Genomic DNA, 15,817 nt, shown 5'->3' with positions numbered 1-15,817 from the left:
TATTTCTTTTTTTTAACCAAAAGGAGGGGTTCGCATGCAACTTCCTCCCGATCGGATCGTATGATAATAATTATTGGAGAACTTGGGGCCGACAAGGCACCGTTTTGCTATCTTATGCAAATTTTGTGTTTATTCATAAATAACTCGCATAATTGTATCTTATATTTTCTTAATATTTTTATATACTTTGCAAACATAACAGGACCTAGAGAACCACCTTAGGGTACATTAAATTATTTTGATATTTTGGAACCCCGAAATAATAAATTCGTTCACGTCATCTAGGAAACTTGGTCCAATATTTTTTTCAATCAACAATGGTGTATGGGAAATTAGCTGGCTAAACTTTACTTGTTGGTTCAGTTCGTTAACTTTAAAAAATCCCTTAAGAAAAATATAAGAGCTAATTTCAGCAATGTAATCGTTTTAGAATATTCCTTAAACTAGTTTACCGATTCCATGAATAATCATGTGTTTTTTTCTTATTTCAGGTGAGTTCATATTGGAAAAATTTCTCGATAAACTAGACTGGACCCTAGTTGAACAAATATTCGAGAATCCTTGAACCAAGTAAAACTCAGGTAATTGTTCAGTTATATCTAATAAGATATTCGCAGACACATAAAATACTTTGTAGCTAAAGAGTAAGATTAAAAATGAATATGTGATCTCTCAGGTAAAACGTGCAAAATTGTCTAATCTACTCTAAGTAACTGCATTAATGAAACTGATACAAAATTATTAAAACAAACAAACAAAATTAAAACTCAGATTAAAAATTCCTTATCCTTATCAAATTTTTGAATATTAACATTTCAAAATGATGTTCGAATAAAATTTAAAATAAAATCCATAACCATAATTAGCTTTCTCAGCTCATTTCGCACAAAAGAGTACGCGAAGGAAAAAGTTTGTAAAAACCTGTTTTTCGCTTAAAATTTTTAAAAACATTTTTTTAAACCATTTTCTATTGTTCAAAACTCATTTTGAACCAAATTGCTGAACTCAACTCTCCATAAAAAGCAGGGAAGGTGATGAACCAACGAAACATTTTGAATACTTAAGGGAGAGAAGGGCATAACGAGCACTCCTCTTTTCCACGAAAGTACGAATTTTCTGAAAAAAAAAAATCCATGAGGATTATTTTTGTACTTCCTATAGTATTAACTTTTCAGCAAAAAAGAAATCTCCTTATCATCTTTACAGAAATTTAAAAAAAAACCAACAAGGTTCTCAAGTGACGAAAATATTATAATATTTGAGCACCGGAAAATAAGCTCTTATGATCGTTAAATCATCTTGATCTACAATGTACGCACTGCAACATGATGTACACATTGTTCCTCAATTTTCACCATCGTTAAATTTTGGATTTTCCACTAGAATCAATTTTAAAACGCGTTTTTACTTTTACTCGTTGGCTCGGGGCGTATAGAGCAGGATTGATCGGGGCACGATGAGCATTTTCTGCCGTTGAATCTAGCAGCGAATTCAGCTCGAGGAAGTTAACTGAATAATAGATCCACAGCTTGACTTGTTTCATTTGACGATTTGGCCTATTGGTTAGGTGTCGGAGAGGTAAATAATCAGTGGACTCGAGTTCGATTCCTGGTCGAGGTGATTTTTTTTTATTTACTTTACATGATCGATTATTTCTTGTTGCATTAATCGGATAGTAGCATCATTCGTCAAACAAAGCATCAGAAACATTATGTGTGTAATTTTTTTGTATTCTACAAACAGATATACATTTTTCTGTTATTGCTTTGTTTGATGGATGTACGACTCACCGTTTAGTGCAAAATGCAACGATCATGAATGGTTAAAGGAAAAAAGAATCACCTCGACCAGGAATCGAACTCGAGTCCACTGATAACCTCTCGGACACCTCACCAGTAGGCCAAATCATCATATGAAACAAGACAAGCTGTAGCACTATTATTCAGTTGACTTCCTCGAGTTGAATTCGCTGCTAGATTCTACGGTAGAAATTGCTCATCGTGCCCCGATTAATGGTGCTTATACTGCCCCAGTGGGGGTTCTCATTATGCCCCTACTTTTTTTAGTGTCTGAACACGAAACAATGAGGTAACTCACAAATTATAGCTGTTTTCTATGGTCAAATTAGCGCCCTTCTTGAGGTGGTCATTATGCCCCTATCTCCTCTATGTCCATCAGTGTATGTATACTTCTTAAACTTTCAAATAGAATTTCTAAAGAAGACTTTTGAAACTATATTTTTATTGAAATTCTGTTAAAAAAGACATCTAAGAATATTCGTATCGCTCTTTAGTGAATAATTTTGTAGAACGCTTCTACAAAATATATGTTCTGTATGATAGTTTTTACCTATGACTTGAATGTTATACCACCACGAGTCAGACTCGTGGTTTTTTTGGGTTTCTTCCTCATCACAAGTCAAATCCTTTACCACGACTGAGATTCGAATACTAGGAATGTATAGTATGAAAATACCAGAGTGAAAGACTTTCTATAATCCTCGATTTCACCACGAGTCAGACTCGTTATTACGACATAAACGATTTATTGAATAAGACTCCCTGTTGTGAGGAAGATTGACTTCAGACTCCCCATCGTTTTTTTAGCTCAAATTGATAAGATAGGATAAGATTATGGTCATTGGATGCTAATTGCTTTTTAATCGAACGCAAATCGCTTTGGTACAGTTAGTATGGAAATTATATTCTCCAGTTGAGTTTCATTGTTAGGCAAATTTAACCATCATTGAAGATGAATTTCAATCTGTTGACCAAGCTTTTTGCGTTCTCAACACTTTTTTGCATCCAATCTTCGGTAGCTCTCGAATGCTTCCAATGTGACAGTATTGAAACGTGCAATGAAAACCGCCCTGCAGTAACTTGTAACGATGAGAATGTCAGTAAAACAGCCGCTATGGCCGAGACGATTTTCCCAGGAATTTATAACAACATTACCGATCCCGTTTACTGGTGTATCCATGCCCGCGTAGTTAAAACTTGTGAGTGTCCCTATTTAATAAAATTTAAAACTGAAAAAATTGTTTACACCTTTTCCAGCAACCGGAAGCTCGGAACAAGTCCACGACGTGAAAGGATGCATAAAGGAACAATGGATGGGCTTTTGCAACAACGAACCAGCTACAGATATTAAACTGGAGGAATGCTGGAGTTGCTATACTGATCAGTGCAACGGTTCTCGAAGAAGTGCTATCGATCAAACCAGTGCCTTTCTGATTGTTTTTGGAGGACTGATTACCACACTACTGATGAAACGGTGAATTGAAAAAGTTGCGATTAAATCGAAATATAAGTTATATTGTGGTGCAGCGTTTACTTAAGATGTCATAAGTATTCGACACCACCGTGGCCTTTGTCTACAAAAAGAATTCTTCATCAACACTAGTCAGCCTCGTTTTTTTTCGCTAACTGAACCAATTCTCCAACACGACCCAGATTCAAGGTTCCAGTATAAGTTGGGAATAAAGAATGAATTTTTTTTTTTTTTAATTTTTTACCATCACGAGTCTGACTCGTGGTCTTTGTCTTTCATTAAAAATTCCATCACCACGAGCCAAACTCGTGATTTTTGTGAGTTGATTTACGACTCAGAGGTTTGCACATGCGAGGTACGAATTCTGGGCTTTAATCACGAGCTAGACCCGTTCTTTATTGATTTAACGTCAGCCCATTGATATAAAATCATATTTAGGGTCAAGGAAGTACAATTTGATAGTAACAAGTGAATTATCAACTACGGTCCACCTACGGCTCTTCCTAGCCAATGGCATAATCGTTGCACTCCGTGATTGGTTCGAAATAATCAACATTGCACAATGAATTAAGTGAAAGATTGCTGGGATCAAGCAACACAATCTCCCTGTACAGTTTTGAGAATTTCAGACTTTAATATGAACCAATAACGACGCCGGCCCTGTCCGTGTAGTCGATCAGAGGAAGGGAAGTGCAGCACATGTGATGAGAAACGCGAGATTTTTGAAACTCATCTAGTTTTCAATAAATTTGATTATGATCATAAGTAAATATTTTTTAAAGTAAGGTAATATTACAAATTGAAATATTCTTACCCAATATGTATATTTATATTATTTCAACTTTGTAAACCCGTATTGGTTTCTTCGGAAACCTGGGTACAAAATCACCTCGTCCAAACTTCAACAAATCCGACTTCATTCCAAATTGCAATGACCAACTCTACCGGAACCTCAAAGATTTAAAATTTTTGGGGATAACTTTAACAGTTTATATAGAAAGGGCAAAAATTTTCAGCAAAAAAAAAATATCAAAACATCTGCTAGTCAGAAAGTCAAAAAGTCAGAAAGCTAGAGCTTCGGAATGTCAAAAAGTCGTTCTGTCAATAAGTTAACAGATAGTCAGAATATCATAACACCAGACAAAATAGAAAAATAAAGTGAAAAAACCAAAACAATCAAAAGGCACTTTCTAACATCGCGCATCTTTCGAGTTCGTTGTTGATTCATAACCTTAATTTTTAGGACACTTGTTTGTGGATTTTAATTTTTTTTTACAAAAATTGAGAGTAAAAAACAGTCCCAATTTATTCTAAGTTCAAATATCTATATATATATAAATGAATTTCTGTCTGTCTGTCTGTCTGTCTGTCTGTCTGTCTGTCTGTCTGTCTGTCTGTCTGTTCCCTATAGACTCGAAAACTACTGAACCGAATTGCATGAAACTTGGCAGGTGAGGGTATTGGAGGTAGGAGAAGGTTCCTATTATGGTTTGAGACCCCTCCCTCTCTCATGAAGGGGGGGAGGGGCGTCCCAAACAAAAAACAGTTTTTTACATAACTTGAGAACCCAGCAAGCAAATTGTATCAAATCTGGCATAGGGTGATATTTGGGAATGAGGAATATTTTAATGAATATAGGGTGCCCCTCCCTCCTCTCAGTGGGGTGATAGGAGGGGGGGCTACCTTTCAATTTTTCATATAACTCGAAAACTAATCAAGATATTGTAACCAAATTTGGTACGGGGAGGTATTTGGATACGAAAAATATTTCAACAATTATTTGAGACCCCTCCCTGTTTCCAGTTGAAAGAGGGAGGGGGCCTCTTTCATATTTTTTTTACATAAATCAAAAACTAATGAAGCAAATGGAACCAGATTTGGCATGAGAGGGTATTTGGATACGAAAAACATTTCTATGATTATTTGAGACCCCTCCCTCTTTCCAGTAGAGAGATGTAAAGGGGGGGAGGGGGTCTCTTTTATATTTTTTTACATAACTCAAAAACTAATCAAGCAAATGGAGCCAAATTTGGCATGGAAGGGTATTTAGGAGCGTGATATGTTCTAATGATTGTTTGAGACCCATTCCTTCTTCCAGCGTGGAGAAAGGAAAGAGCGAAGGGAGTTTCATACAACTTTTTCTGCATAACTCAAGAACTACAACAGCAAATGGAACCAAATTTGGCATGGAACGATATTTGGGTACGAGAAATGCTTCTATGAATATTTGGTATCCCTCACTCCTTCAAAGAGGTGGATGGAAAGGGGGAGAAGAGGTCTGCCTTACAATTTTCAGTATAACTGGAGATCTGATTGAGCAAATTAAAACCATATTTGGCATGTGAGGGTATTTGGATACGAGAAATATTTCTATTATAAATTGAAGCCCCACCTTTTTCAGCGGAAAGATATAAAGGGGAAAGGGGGGCTACATACATTTTTTTGCATAACTTGAGAATTAATAGAGCAAATGAAATATAATTTGGTATCAAAAATTTTTTGACTACAAAAAAAATTTTTATGAATACTAAGTTCTCACAGCTCCATTCAATGGGGTGAATGGAAGGGGATTGGTACTTCCTTTCAAGTTTATGCATAACTCAAGAATTTACATCGCAAATAAAACCAAATTTGGCATGGGATGGTATTTCAATATGAGAATTTTTTATGTAAAACAATTCCTTTCTTGGAGTGGGATGATAGAATTGGAAATAAAGGAAGGGAAGAGGAAAACTTACATTTAACTTTTTTTTACAAAATCCGAGAAATGGACAAAACTTAACATGGAAAATCATTTTGGTATGATTCTATGATTATCTGACACACCATCCTCCTTCCAGTGAGTAAGTACATAGGAAGAGGGAGGTGAGCCCAATACAATTTTGTTAGCATAAGTTCTCAATTTATGCTAACGAAGCCAACAAATGGAAACAAATATGGAATGGCGAGGTTCTTGGTTACGAGATAGGTTTCTACAACTGTTATAGACCCTTACGCTTTACAGTGTAGAGAGGAGAAGAAAGGAGGGGGGGGGGCACATAAATTTTGTTATAAAGCTTAGAAAATTATCAACCAATGGAACAACATTTGATACAAGAAGATTTTTGGGAACGAAAAAAAATTGGGTATGATTATTAAAAATCACGATCTCCATTCAGCAGGGGGAAGGGAAGGACAGGGGGGAGGGGGGTGTTCTCTCTTATCAGTTTTTTAGCATAAATCCAGAACATATCAAGCAAAAACAACCATATTTTATCAGTTGGATTGTTTGTGTACCATTTATTTGGAACCCTCCTTTTTTAGGGCGAAGCTTAAAGAAACAGATTAAAATTATCAAATCTTTAACACAAATTAAGATTTAAAATATTATTTTAAGTTATTTTTGTGTAAATCCGAAACTCCAGCTGCAGCTCTCATTTTATAGCGGTTGCTTATGAATTATGTTATATTTTGATTTAAAATAATGCCAACAAAACAATAAAAATTTGAATAAATTCTGAAAATATCATTCGATTTTGAAAGGTGTAGCAAAGCACACCGGGTCAGCTAGTTTCATTATAAAGTAAATTTAAAAAAAACATAAGAGACACATGTTCGATTTAAAATCCGAGAATTTTATTAGAAAAATGGCCTAAAGCTTAGTTCTTTTAGAAATGGGACAGTTACGAATGCGTGTATCTCAAGAACCTTTCGTTTGATCTAAATACTTTCTATGAAGGAAATGAAGGTAATCTTCAGCGCACACTTTTTTCAGTCATGATAATGGTCAGTTTTTCAAACTCATACTTCGTCTAATCTGTATTTTAGGTGGCTACATCATCCTTCTTCAATTTCTGATACTTTTTGGACCGATACTTCTCTTTTAAAAGAAACTGAGGGCAATTAGTGGATACAGCTGTTTCGAAATTAACAAATTTGATTATTTTTGAGCCACTTTTTGAGCGTTTTTAATGAAATTTCTGCTGGCAAAATCTGGCAATAACGAAATAAAACCATCAGGAGATTGAACTTAAAGTTAATCGGTTAGTACAGATCGTAGATTGCAAAGGGTCTATGAAAGATTACTCTTTTTAGGCTTTTGAAAACAGCGAGAACCATAGTGTTCGTTTTGAAATTTGTTGTTTTTTTTTTCACAGGAGCAGAATTTTGGCAAATCATTATATTTTATACAATATACCAGCAAATACATACTTTAAAATACTCGGGACTTTGCTACGTGCAGAAATGGTATAGGATTCAAACGCTGAAATTTGTTTAAAATAGGGTGTTTCATAAGTTTTGTCGTTCATCAGAAATCATCTGCCCTATAGCCTCGGAACCGGTTATACAGCTTACGAGCTGTGGATCTAGCAAAAATTTGTTGCTTGAGGTTAGGTTTGAATGACTCATTTCCAGGCAACACTTTTAGCCATGCTTGTCCAACACCTCGCAAACAGAACAGAGCAGAGAACGAACAACACTTTTATCATTTCGGTTTCCGAGTGCACTGCTCAGCCGATCAACGTTCACTTATCTTTTTGCCGAGTGCGCCCGATTGCGGTTGCTCTGACGGTTCGGGTGGACGTCGCTCGCTCTAAAGAAAAGAGAAGGAGCTGGCTAGAAAATTGTGCTCTAGCGACGGTGCTGTGTAGCTCAGTGTATCCAGCCAGAAAGATTTCAATGCAGGAATGTTTTCTTCAAAAAAAGCCGTTATGCAGTGCGGAACAGTGCATCAGTTGAAGTGGTCCAATGTAGGTTTATGTATGAACTATTTTTGTACGTAGCCGGCCGGGCATTCCTGGCAAATTATTTGAAAAACATGGTGAAAACCGGGTAAATAATCTGAAATTCTCCATTCCATAAACCGAGCATTATCCGACCAAATCTGAGGACATTTATCTAGTGAAGAAAAATGACTTACATTTTTCTGTCGCAACACATCAGCAGTGTCAAATTTATGTTTAAAGCATACGAAGGAAAGTTTTGGTTAGATTTTTGATGAAATAAACTTTCACAAACCCAATTTTTGACAAACAATTTTAAACTGAATTTGGTTTTCTTGTTTCATTTTCCAAATAATGTGGATAAAACTGGGTAAAATCCAAGTAGTTTTTTCACAATATCCGGGCATCCGCAAATTGCTGTATACTTAGGTTTATGTACTTTTAATATCGCATTAATTTACAAAAGCAGCAATTCGAAAAGTAACATTTACTAAAATTATCCAAAAATCTTTGTCTTTTAAACAAACCGTGAACATTACGCGGGGATCTGGGACAAATTTTAATAATAAAACTTCATAGCTTTCACAAATCGTAAAATTTAGGATTTATCTTCCTCAACCGCTACGCTTTTGATATTTTTCGACCGAAGAAAGCTTTCGTAGCTAATCATTTGTCCTGGTGCAGAACATCAATCTAGAGGAACTCGCTCAGGAATGAAAAAATAGGTGTTTTGGGAAAAGTTGTTCATTCGCATATTTTGATATAAAATTTAAAGGCGAGAGATTTAAAAATAACAATAACTTTTTGAAGAGCATTTTTCAAGTATTTTTTTTAATTCATCCGTATCTCCTTGGGTTAAGTTTGTAGAACTTTGATATGTTAAGCAAAGTTGTGTTTTTTGTTGAGATAAATAACTTTGTAGAAGAAACTTAAGCTCTAAAATGCAAAACAAGAAAGTTATGATTTATATCTCGCTATTGGTGGACTTCTAAACTTTATATTTCATATCAAAATATGCGCTTTAATGTACAAAGCAATGTTGTCGAAAACACCAGCATTCTATCTTTACTACCTTTGCGTTATCAATTTTGTTCCGTAAGATTTATGTTCTGCATTGTAAATTCTGACGCACTTCCAAACATCGATCCAGACGCAGCCGATGAAGACAAACTGAGTTTTCTGTAAAGCTTCTCTTTCGCCCGAGTGCGAACGAATTTATCTGCACCGAGAACGCACTTCATCAGTTTGCTTGCCTTCCTCTTGCCCACACTTGGGTGGACGCTTGGTCGCTCTGGAGGTAACTGAGCATTTTTTAAAGATTCTCCGTTTGGGAAGAGCACAGCGAAAAAAAATACACGCTCTTACTCTGAACGGGCAAATCTGAGGAGCGATGCAAGCATGCTTTTAGCTTATCGGAGAATTTGTTTTTGCAAATTTCAGCGACCTACCTTTAGTTTTTCGGTTATTGAAAATTAAAAATTCTGGTATGAGACTTGACTTCCCTGATGACCCTAAGCCGATGTTGCCGATCATATGCTTCACTCCAACGCTTGATTTGAACTTTGTGGGACATTTTTGACAGTATTTGCATACTTTTCCACCGATCACACACAGTAATTCTTCGAATAATAAACGGTTTTGTCAGCTATCAATTTGATAATGATGGATTTTGAATGAAACTGTGCAAAATTATTTTTTACTTTTTCTCTTGCATCGTGAATATCTCAAAAACGCGTAAATTTTAAATTATGAAAAAAATAGGTCGGATAGTTCTTTTTACAGGGCAACAAATGCTGTCAAAATTTTGAACGTCCGATTACTAGTAAACGAGCTATTAGCAAAAGAAAGTGTCCATTTCTAAAAGAACTAAGCTTTATTTTTTAAAATCGTTTTTATGAGTCGTCGCCATATAAAGGTTTGTTTTCAACGCCCTAAGCTATCATTTGAAGGTTAAGCCCCCAGAATCTCAAACAATGTACAATTTTAAACTCACCATAATCAGCATACATTAAAAATTATTCAAATTCGCTCGGTAGTATTTTCAAAATTTAATAAAATAAACAAGAGCAAAACTGAATACTTAGCTTTGCATCCTCGAAAATTGAAACTCAGACCTCCTTGGACTCCTATTTTCTATGTCGCAAGTCTCCTGAGTATTTTACTATCAACTTATGGTTTATAAAAACTCAAAAGGAATAATTTAAACAATGATTTATAAATGACAACACATTATGATGCACAGAACCATAGAAATGTCGTAAATGAATCTGTCGTTAGGCTCAGCATTCCTGAATTTGTCCAGTTAGCATTCTAGTCAGAAAATTCTCAAAAAAACTGAGAAAATCTAAGCAATTTTTCTAATATTTGGCAAAATCTAATCGATGATAAAGATTCAAAATGAGATATTTCAATTCAACGTACAATACCACTTTCACAATAACCAAGTTCAAGTCGTTTTTTTTTATAATTCGTTTATTTGACACGGCTCAAACCTTTCAGTATTACTCCGTTCAAGTCGAATTTAATTTTATTTTGATGAAATTGTCTCAAAAAACTTCGCAAAATGATGAACTGTGAAATCTCTTTAAAAAATTTCAAGGAAAGTGAATCAGTCGGGGCCAGATACGGATAATTTCCTCAATATTCTGGCAGCTGGACCACACCAATTTTTTTTAAACTCTACGTTGAAAACCTGGGCTAGTCTAGATAAGCCATGCCATCTGAAATACTTTTCCTAGATTGATTGGCTTTATTCAGATTTTATTAGTTCTTATAAATAACTTACTGTATACATATTGGAGAATTTTTTTTTTGTAGTGTTCAGTTTAATAAGTTTGCTTACATAATATGTTAGTTTAGATTTCATCAAAGGGATTTAATGTTCATTAAAAAGAGAAAGTTCAAACCACTCGCGGACAATAATTCGTTCTGAATCGGCCCCCCTGATGAAGGTTTGGTTGTCATTCATAAATCAATGATTCTTGTTCATACACAAATAATCTGAAACAATGTGTGGTGTTTATAATCATTACTTTGTTTAAATGAGTAAAAAGTTTAAAATTTTAAAAATTAAAAAAATAATTGCGGAAATTTTGGACTTCCGACTTTTTGAATTGGAAGCTTATTTTGTGCTTCCCTTCCAACCAAATTTCATCAATGTTTTCGAAAGCCTTTTTTGTATGAGTGAAGCCCAGTGTTCCATCGTCGCATAGAACATTACGCTCAGCTGACGTCATTCTGTCAGTGGCCTTATAATCAGAATAGCTGACGATTCTGTTAACTGTCAATTGAGCATTGTTGGTAAAGATCTATTGCACATTGTTGGTGGCCAAGAATCGGATCATCGAAACGGCAAACAATTGGTACGGCGGCCAAGTAATTGGAGCACCGCAGTAAGTATTTTGCATCCATTTTGCTCACATTAATGTAAGTTCCATAGAGAAAACCTATTTTTGTTGAACTCTAAGCAAGTTAGCAAGTAAATTCTTCAAAGGGTGTTCTATGGTGCACTCAACAGGAAGGTTGGAATGATGAAAAAAAGGTAAACCTTGCCATAGGTGCCAAGGTCGGGTACATTTACACTATTAGGAGTCACATTCACACTTTCTTTTTCTTTCCGGAAGTACCGAATCCAACGTTGAGTAACGTAGAGCAGCTTCCTGAACCGCATTCCTGCTTCTAAAAAATCTCATGGAACCAACAAAACCGATAAACTTACTGAAGAAAATACTTTGGTGCACAACTTGGATCAAGCCCTCCTGCCGAAAAATTATAAACAAAATAAATCTTTTTTACTGAAAAAAAATGTTTTTTAAAATCGCTATATTTTTGTAATCAAACATTTTATAATCTAAAAACATCTTCCAGCCCTTAATGAACTATCTTTAATTGATATATTTTTAAAATTATACAAATAACCAATTTAAGTTTTAACTTTGATGAGCTTCAAATTTGTTCATGTCAATCCGATTTGAAAGTCGAATAACTCTTCCTTTTTTCAGTCGATTTCGAAAAAAAAAAAACGTAATTTTGAACTTCATTAAGTGCCATTGAAACTATGAGTCGATACAGACCAAAATAACGGGCTGAAATTCTATTGCTTCACATCTTCGATGTTCATTCAGTTTTGAATACTATGCGTGCTGACCGTTGCGTTGAAAATATTGTCTTTTAAAAATGCGATTTGGACTGTTCATTTGTTCTTAGACTGTCCTACTTCGTCTGATTGAAAAATTAAAATTCAGGCCAGCACACCAAAAATATTGACCAACTTCAAGCTAGTCTAATAGGATTTGAAATAATTACTGTAAAGCCCGAAATTTCGGCCAATGGTATGCAGAATGCCCGCAAAAGAGCTGCTTTTTGCTTATGAATTGGGGGTGATCATTTAATCGATGTTGTATTCTAAATCTGGTTTGGAATAAATGGCATGAAATATCCTGACAGAAGCTTGTTTATTATTTGAAATCGGCTGAAAATTTAGGGAGTGATTTGATGTTGAAATCGGATACATGTCCTGATGGTATACTCTGAATATTTCATAAAACTCTTCCAGAGAAACCTGATGACATTTTCCATCAACCCTTCAAAACTTAACCCCGCTTTTAGACGGGGGTTACTTAAATCGTCATTAAACCCAACCCAATCATTATTTTAACTTAGTTTTTGCACACAATGTTTCAAATTATGTTGATTCAACAATTCTGATTAACAAAAATTGTTAACAAGCAGTTGTCTAAAAGTACAGCTAAAAAACCTCAAAAACATGAGAAAATTGGAAACGGATGTATTTTTCTTAAAATGATTATGTTGGAGTCTAAAAAATTCTTGGCCCTTGTGTCAATCTAGAAAAATAATTGGCAAATTGATTTCGATCTAAAAAAAATTATTGGTATTTTGGCATGATTTTTTCAGAAAAAGACTTGATCCTAAGTTAGGAAGAAAAAACGCACTCAAGCTGGAATATCTCAGTAATTTGTGGAATTGTTTTAACAAAAACTTTTAAAAATAAAGCTTTGAGTCAGTCGTAATGTGTCGTAAAATTTACGAAAAATTAATTGCGCAAAAAATTTTAAACCGAAGAAGCACTGAAAGTAAAATTTTTAAGCCCCTGTGGCTATGTACTTAAAAAAAAAATTTGTAAATTTTTTTACTCATCTTTAACGTTTTCCGTTGAATAAAAGTTTTAATTTGTAAGCTGGTCTAAATTTTTCAGCGCAGAAAAAGCATGGCTTTCAAAGGGTTAACTGAGTATCACAGCTTATTTCACAATTTTCCATTTGTAATGATCCTTTCAAGAAGCTAACGTTGACGGAAAAAAGGTGTTGTAAAGTATATGAAAAATGTCTAACTTTTGTGTCAAACTGTTGAATAAATTTAAAGGTTGAATAGTTCCCACGTATTTTTAAGACCAATGAAGCGACTTTTTACAGCCTCCAAAATAACGGATTGTTATTAGATGCAAATTCCAAAGAGCTAAATTTTAAAAAATATTCCAAGAGTCTTTTTTAAAAAAAATTGCAATTTAATGAGGAGTTCAAAAATATTTTGACCTTGCTCTATTTTATAAATTTATTCTCATTTCATAACATTGAAACTGATAAAAGCTTCGCGGGCCATAAATTAGCGTTCCACGGCCACGTGTTTGGCGTAGCGTAGCGTAGTGTAGCGTGGCCACGGTTTGGCCACCCATGGTGTACACAAATCTGCCACTCATAAAATCCGCAAACTACTTAACAAATTTCACGAATGTTCATGAATTCACAGTTTTGATCTTGGATGAATCATAACGTTATCTTGATGATAAGTTTGTTGAATTATTGATAACCTTTCTTATGACAATAGAGCTTTTTGAATCACTAAGTACTACAGCACAACACATGTAGGTTAAATTTCAATTATTAAAAAAAAATGCGATTATAGCTTTCATATGACACTTCACTTCAGACATAATACTACCTTACAGATCGTCAAGCTAGCGAATGCTTGTAAGATAGATAAGAAGTTATGTTTCGAAACTCTTCGAGAACGCGAACGAATGATATCACCATGCTGTTTGCTTATATTGCATTCTAGTCGTCGACTGGATGTTGATACAAAAAGCAGATCCAGCAGCAGCGTAAGATACCATTTATTCGTGCGCAAGTGGCTGGAGCCGTTAGTTTGAAAATTACTTCCTCAGAATGCATTCCGAATTCGGGTTGAGGATATTAGTGCTTTTTGCACTATTTTGCATTCAATCTTCGGTAGCCCTCGAATGCTTCCAATGTGATAGTATTGAAACGTGTAATGAAAACCGTCCTGCCGTAACTTGTAACGAGGAGAATGTCAGTAAAACAGAAGTCATGGCCAAAACAATTTTCCCAAATATTCATAACAACATTACCGAGCCGGTCTACTGGTGTATCCATGCCCGAGTACTTAAACATTGTGAGTATCGTCTGGTCTGGTCTGGCCCAAATCAGTCGAATGTCGAAAATCTTATACGTTGCAAACTGAAATTGATAATAGGCAATAGGAAGGAGTCGCGCAACGAGCCCAAATTATTTTTTGAGATTTTTAGGGCGTTTTTTTTAACCTAGCGTCCCGCAAATATCGTCGAAACGTTTTTATTTTCTTTGTGATCAGGAAACGTTTTCTAGTATATTCTATGTAATGAGTAAACCTTTAAGAAAAACCATTCGAAAAAATAGGCCAGAAATGAAGAAATTTCTTGATAAAACATGTACATTAGACTGAGTCGATTTGGGGTCATTTATAAATTTCTCAAAAAAAAATTTCTCAAAAAGAAAATTTCCTTTATAAATTGGCACAAAAGAATGAACAAAAACAATAATGATGTTGATTTTTCAGTACAAAATATTCAATTTTCTCATACAAATCAAATTTACTCATGTAAACGTTACTCAAAAATTCTGCAAAAAATCATGGATGAGTTTTGGACCAAAACGAAGCTTTTAAGACCCCAGGGTTTGAGATATTTAAAAAAGACCCAAAATCGACTCAGTCTAATGTTCATGCCAGTTTTTCATGGAAAACGCCCTTCGGCCTGCCAATGATCAATTTCAGGATGCTGCTGCACGCTAGATTTAACAAATCTTGCTCTTTTCATAGTTTAGTGTCCTCCTTTTGTCAAACTTGAAGCTAGAAAAATTGATTTCCTCATATATTTTTTTACAGCCACCGGAAGCGTCCACGACGTCAAAGGATGCATAAAGGAACAATGGATGGGTTTTTGCAACAACAAACCACTAGCTGCAGATTTTAAACTGGAGGAATGCTGGAGTTGCTATACTGAACTGTGCAACGGCTCTCAACGAAGTATGATCGATCTATCCACCAGTGCAATTCTTGTTGTTTTTGGAGGATTGATCACTACCCTACTGACGAAACAGTGAATTGAAAAAGTTGCGATTAAATTGAAATATAAGTAACAATATAGTGTATCGTTAACATATGATGTCATAAGTATTCGACGTCAATATACATTTAAAACATAGATTTTCTAGAACCACCGTGGCCATTGTCTATAAAAGGCATTTTTCTTCAACACGAGTCAGATTCGGGCTTTTTGCTAGTCGAACAGTCTCTTCAACACGACTCAGATTAAGTTGGGAATAAAGAGTGAATAAAATTATTTTTGTTTTATTTTTTACCATCACGAGTCTGACTCGTGGTCTTTATCTCTGTGGTAACCGGTGCTATACGCTCGGAAGCCAGACTTAGAATGCGGAGGTGGTACAGATGTTGCACTTACCAGACTGTGTGTGGGATGATCAGCGATGGCGTACGTGTGAGCGTGGGAGTAGAATATCAGTATGTACTTACGCAGTGTTACTCTACCA

At 35.1% G+C, this 15,817-nt stretch overlaps 2 protein-coding genes across 2 annotated transcripts; both read left to right on the top strand.

Moving 5' to 3' along the window:
* The first annotated feature begins 2,645 nt into the window (after window positions 1-2,645).
* LOC129757552 (uncharacterized) lies at window positions 2,646-4,404 on the top strand. The gene is made up of 2 exons (XM_055754824.1): window positions 2,646-2,998; window positions 3,057-4,404. The coding sequence occupies exons 1-2, from the start codon at window positions 2,752-2,754 to the stop codon at window positions 3,275-3,277; spliced, it is 468 nt and encodes a 155-aa protein (XP_055610799.1). The 5' UTR covers window positions 2,646-2,751; the 3' UTR covers window positions 3,278-4,404.
* A 9,653-nt stretch (window positions 4,405-14,057) lies between these two features.
* LOC129756729 (uncharacterized) lies at window positions 14,058-15,606 on the top strand. The gene is made up of 2 exons (XM_055753724.1): window positions 14,058-14,402; window positions 15,153-15,606. Exons 1-2 carry the CDS (start codon window positions 14,156-14,158, stop codon window positions 15,368-15,370), a joined length of 465 nt encoding a protein of 154 aa, XP_055609699.1. The 5' UTR covers window positions 14,058-14,155; the 3' UTR covers window positions 15,371-15,606.
* Window positions 15,607-15,817: the final 211 nt, after the last annotated feature.

The sequence above is a fragment of the Uranotaenia lowii genome, chromosome 3, assembly GCF_029784155.1.
Source record: "Uranotaenia lowii strain MFRU-FL chromosome 3, ASM2978415v1, whole genome shotgun sequence".
NCBI lineage: Eukaryota > Metazoa > Arthropoda > Insecta > Diptera > Culicidae > Uranotaenia > Uranotaenia lowii.
This window is presented reverse-complemented; position numbering and strand designations above follow the sequence as displayed.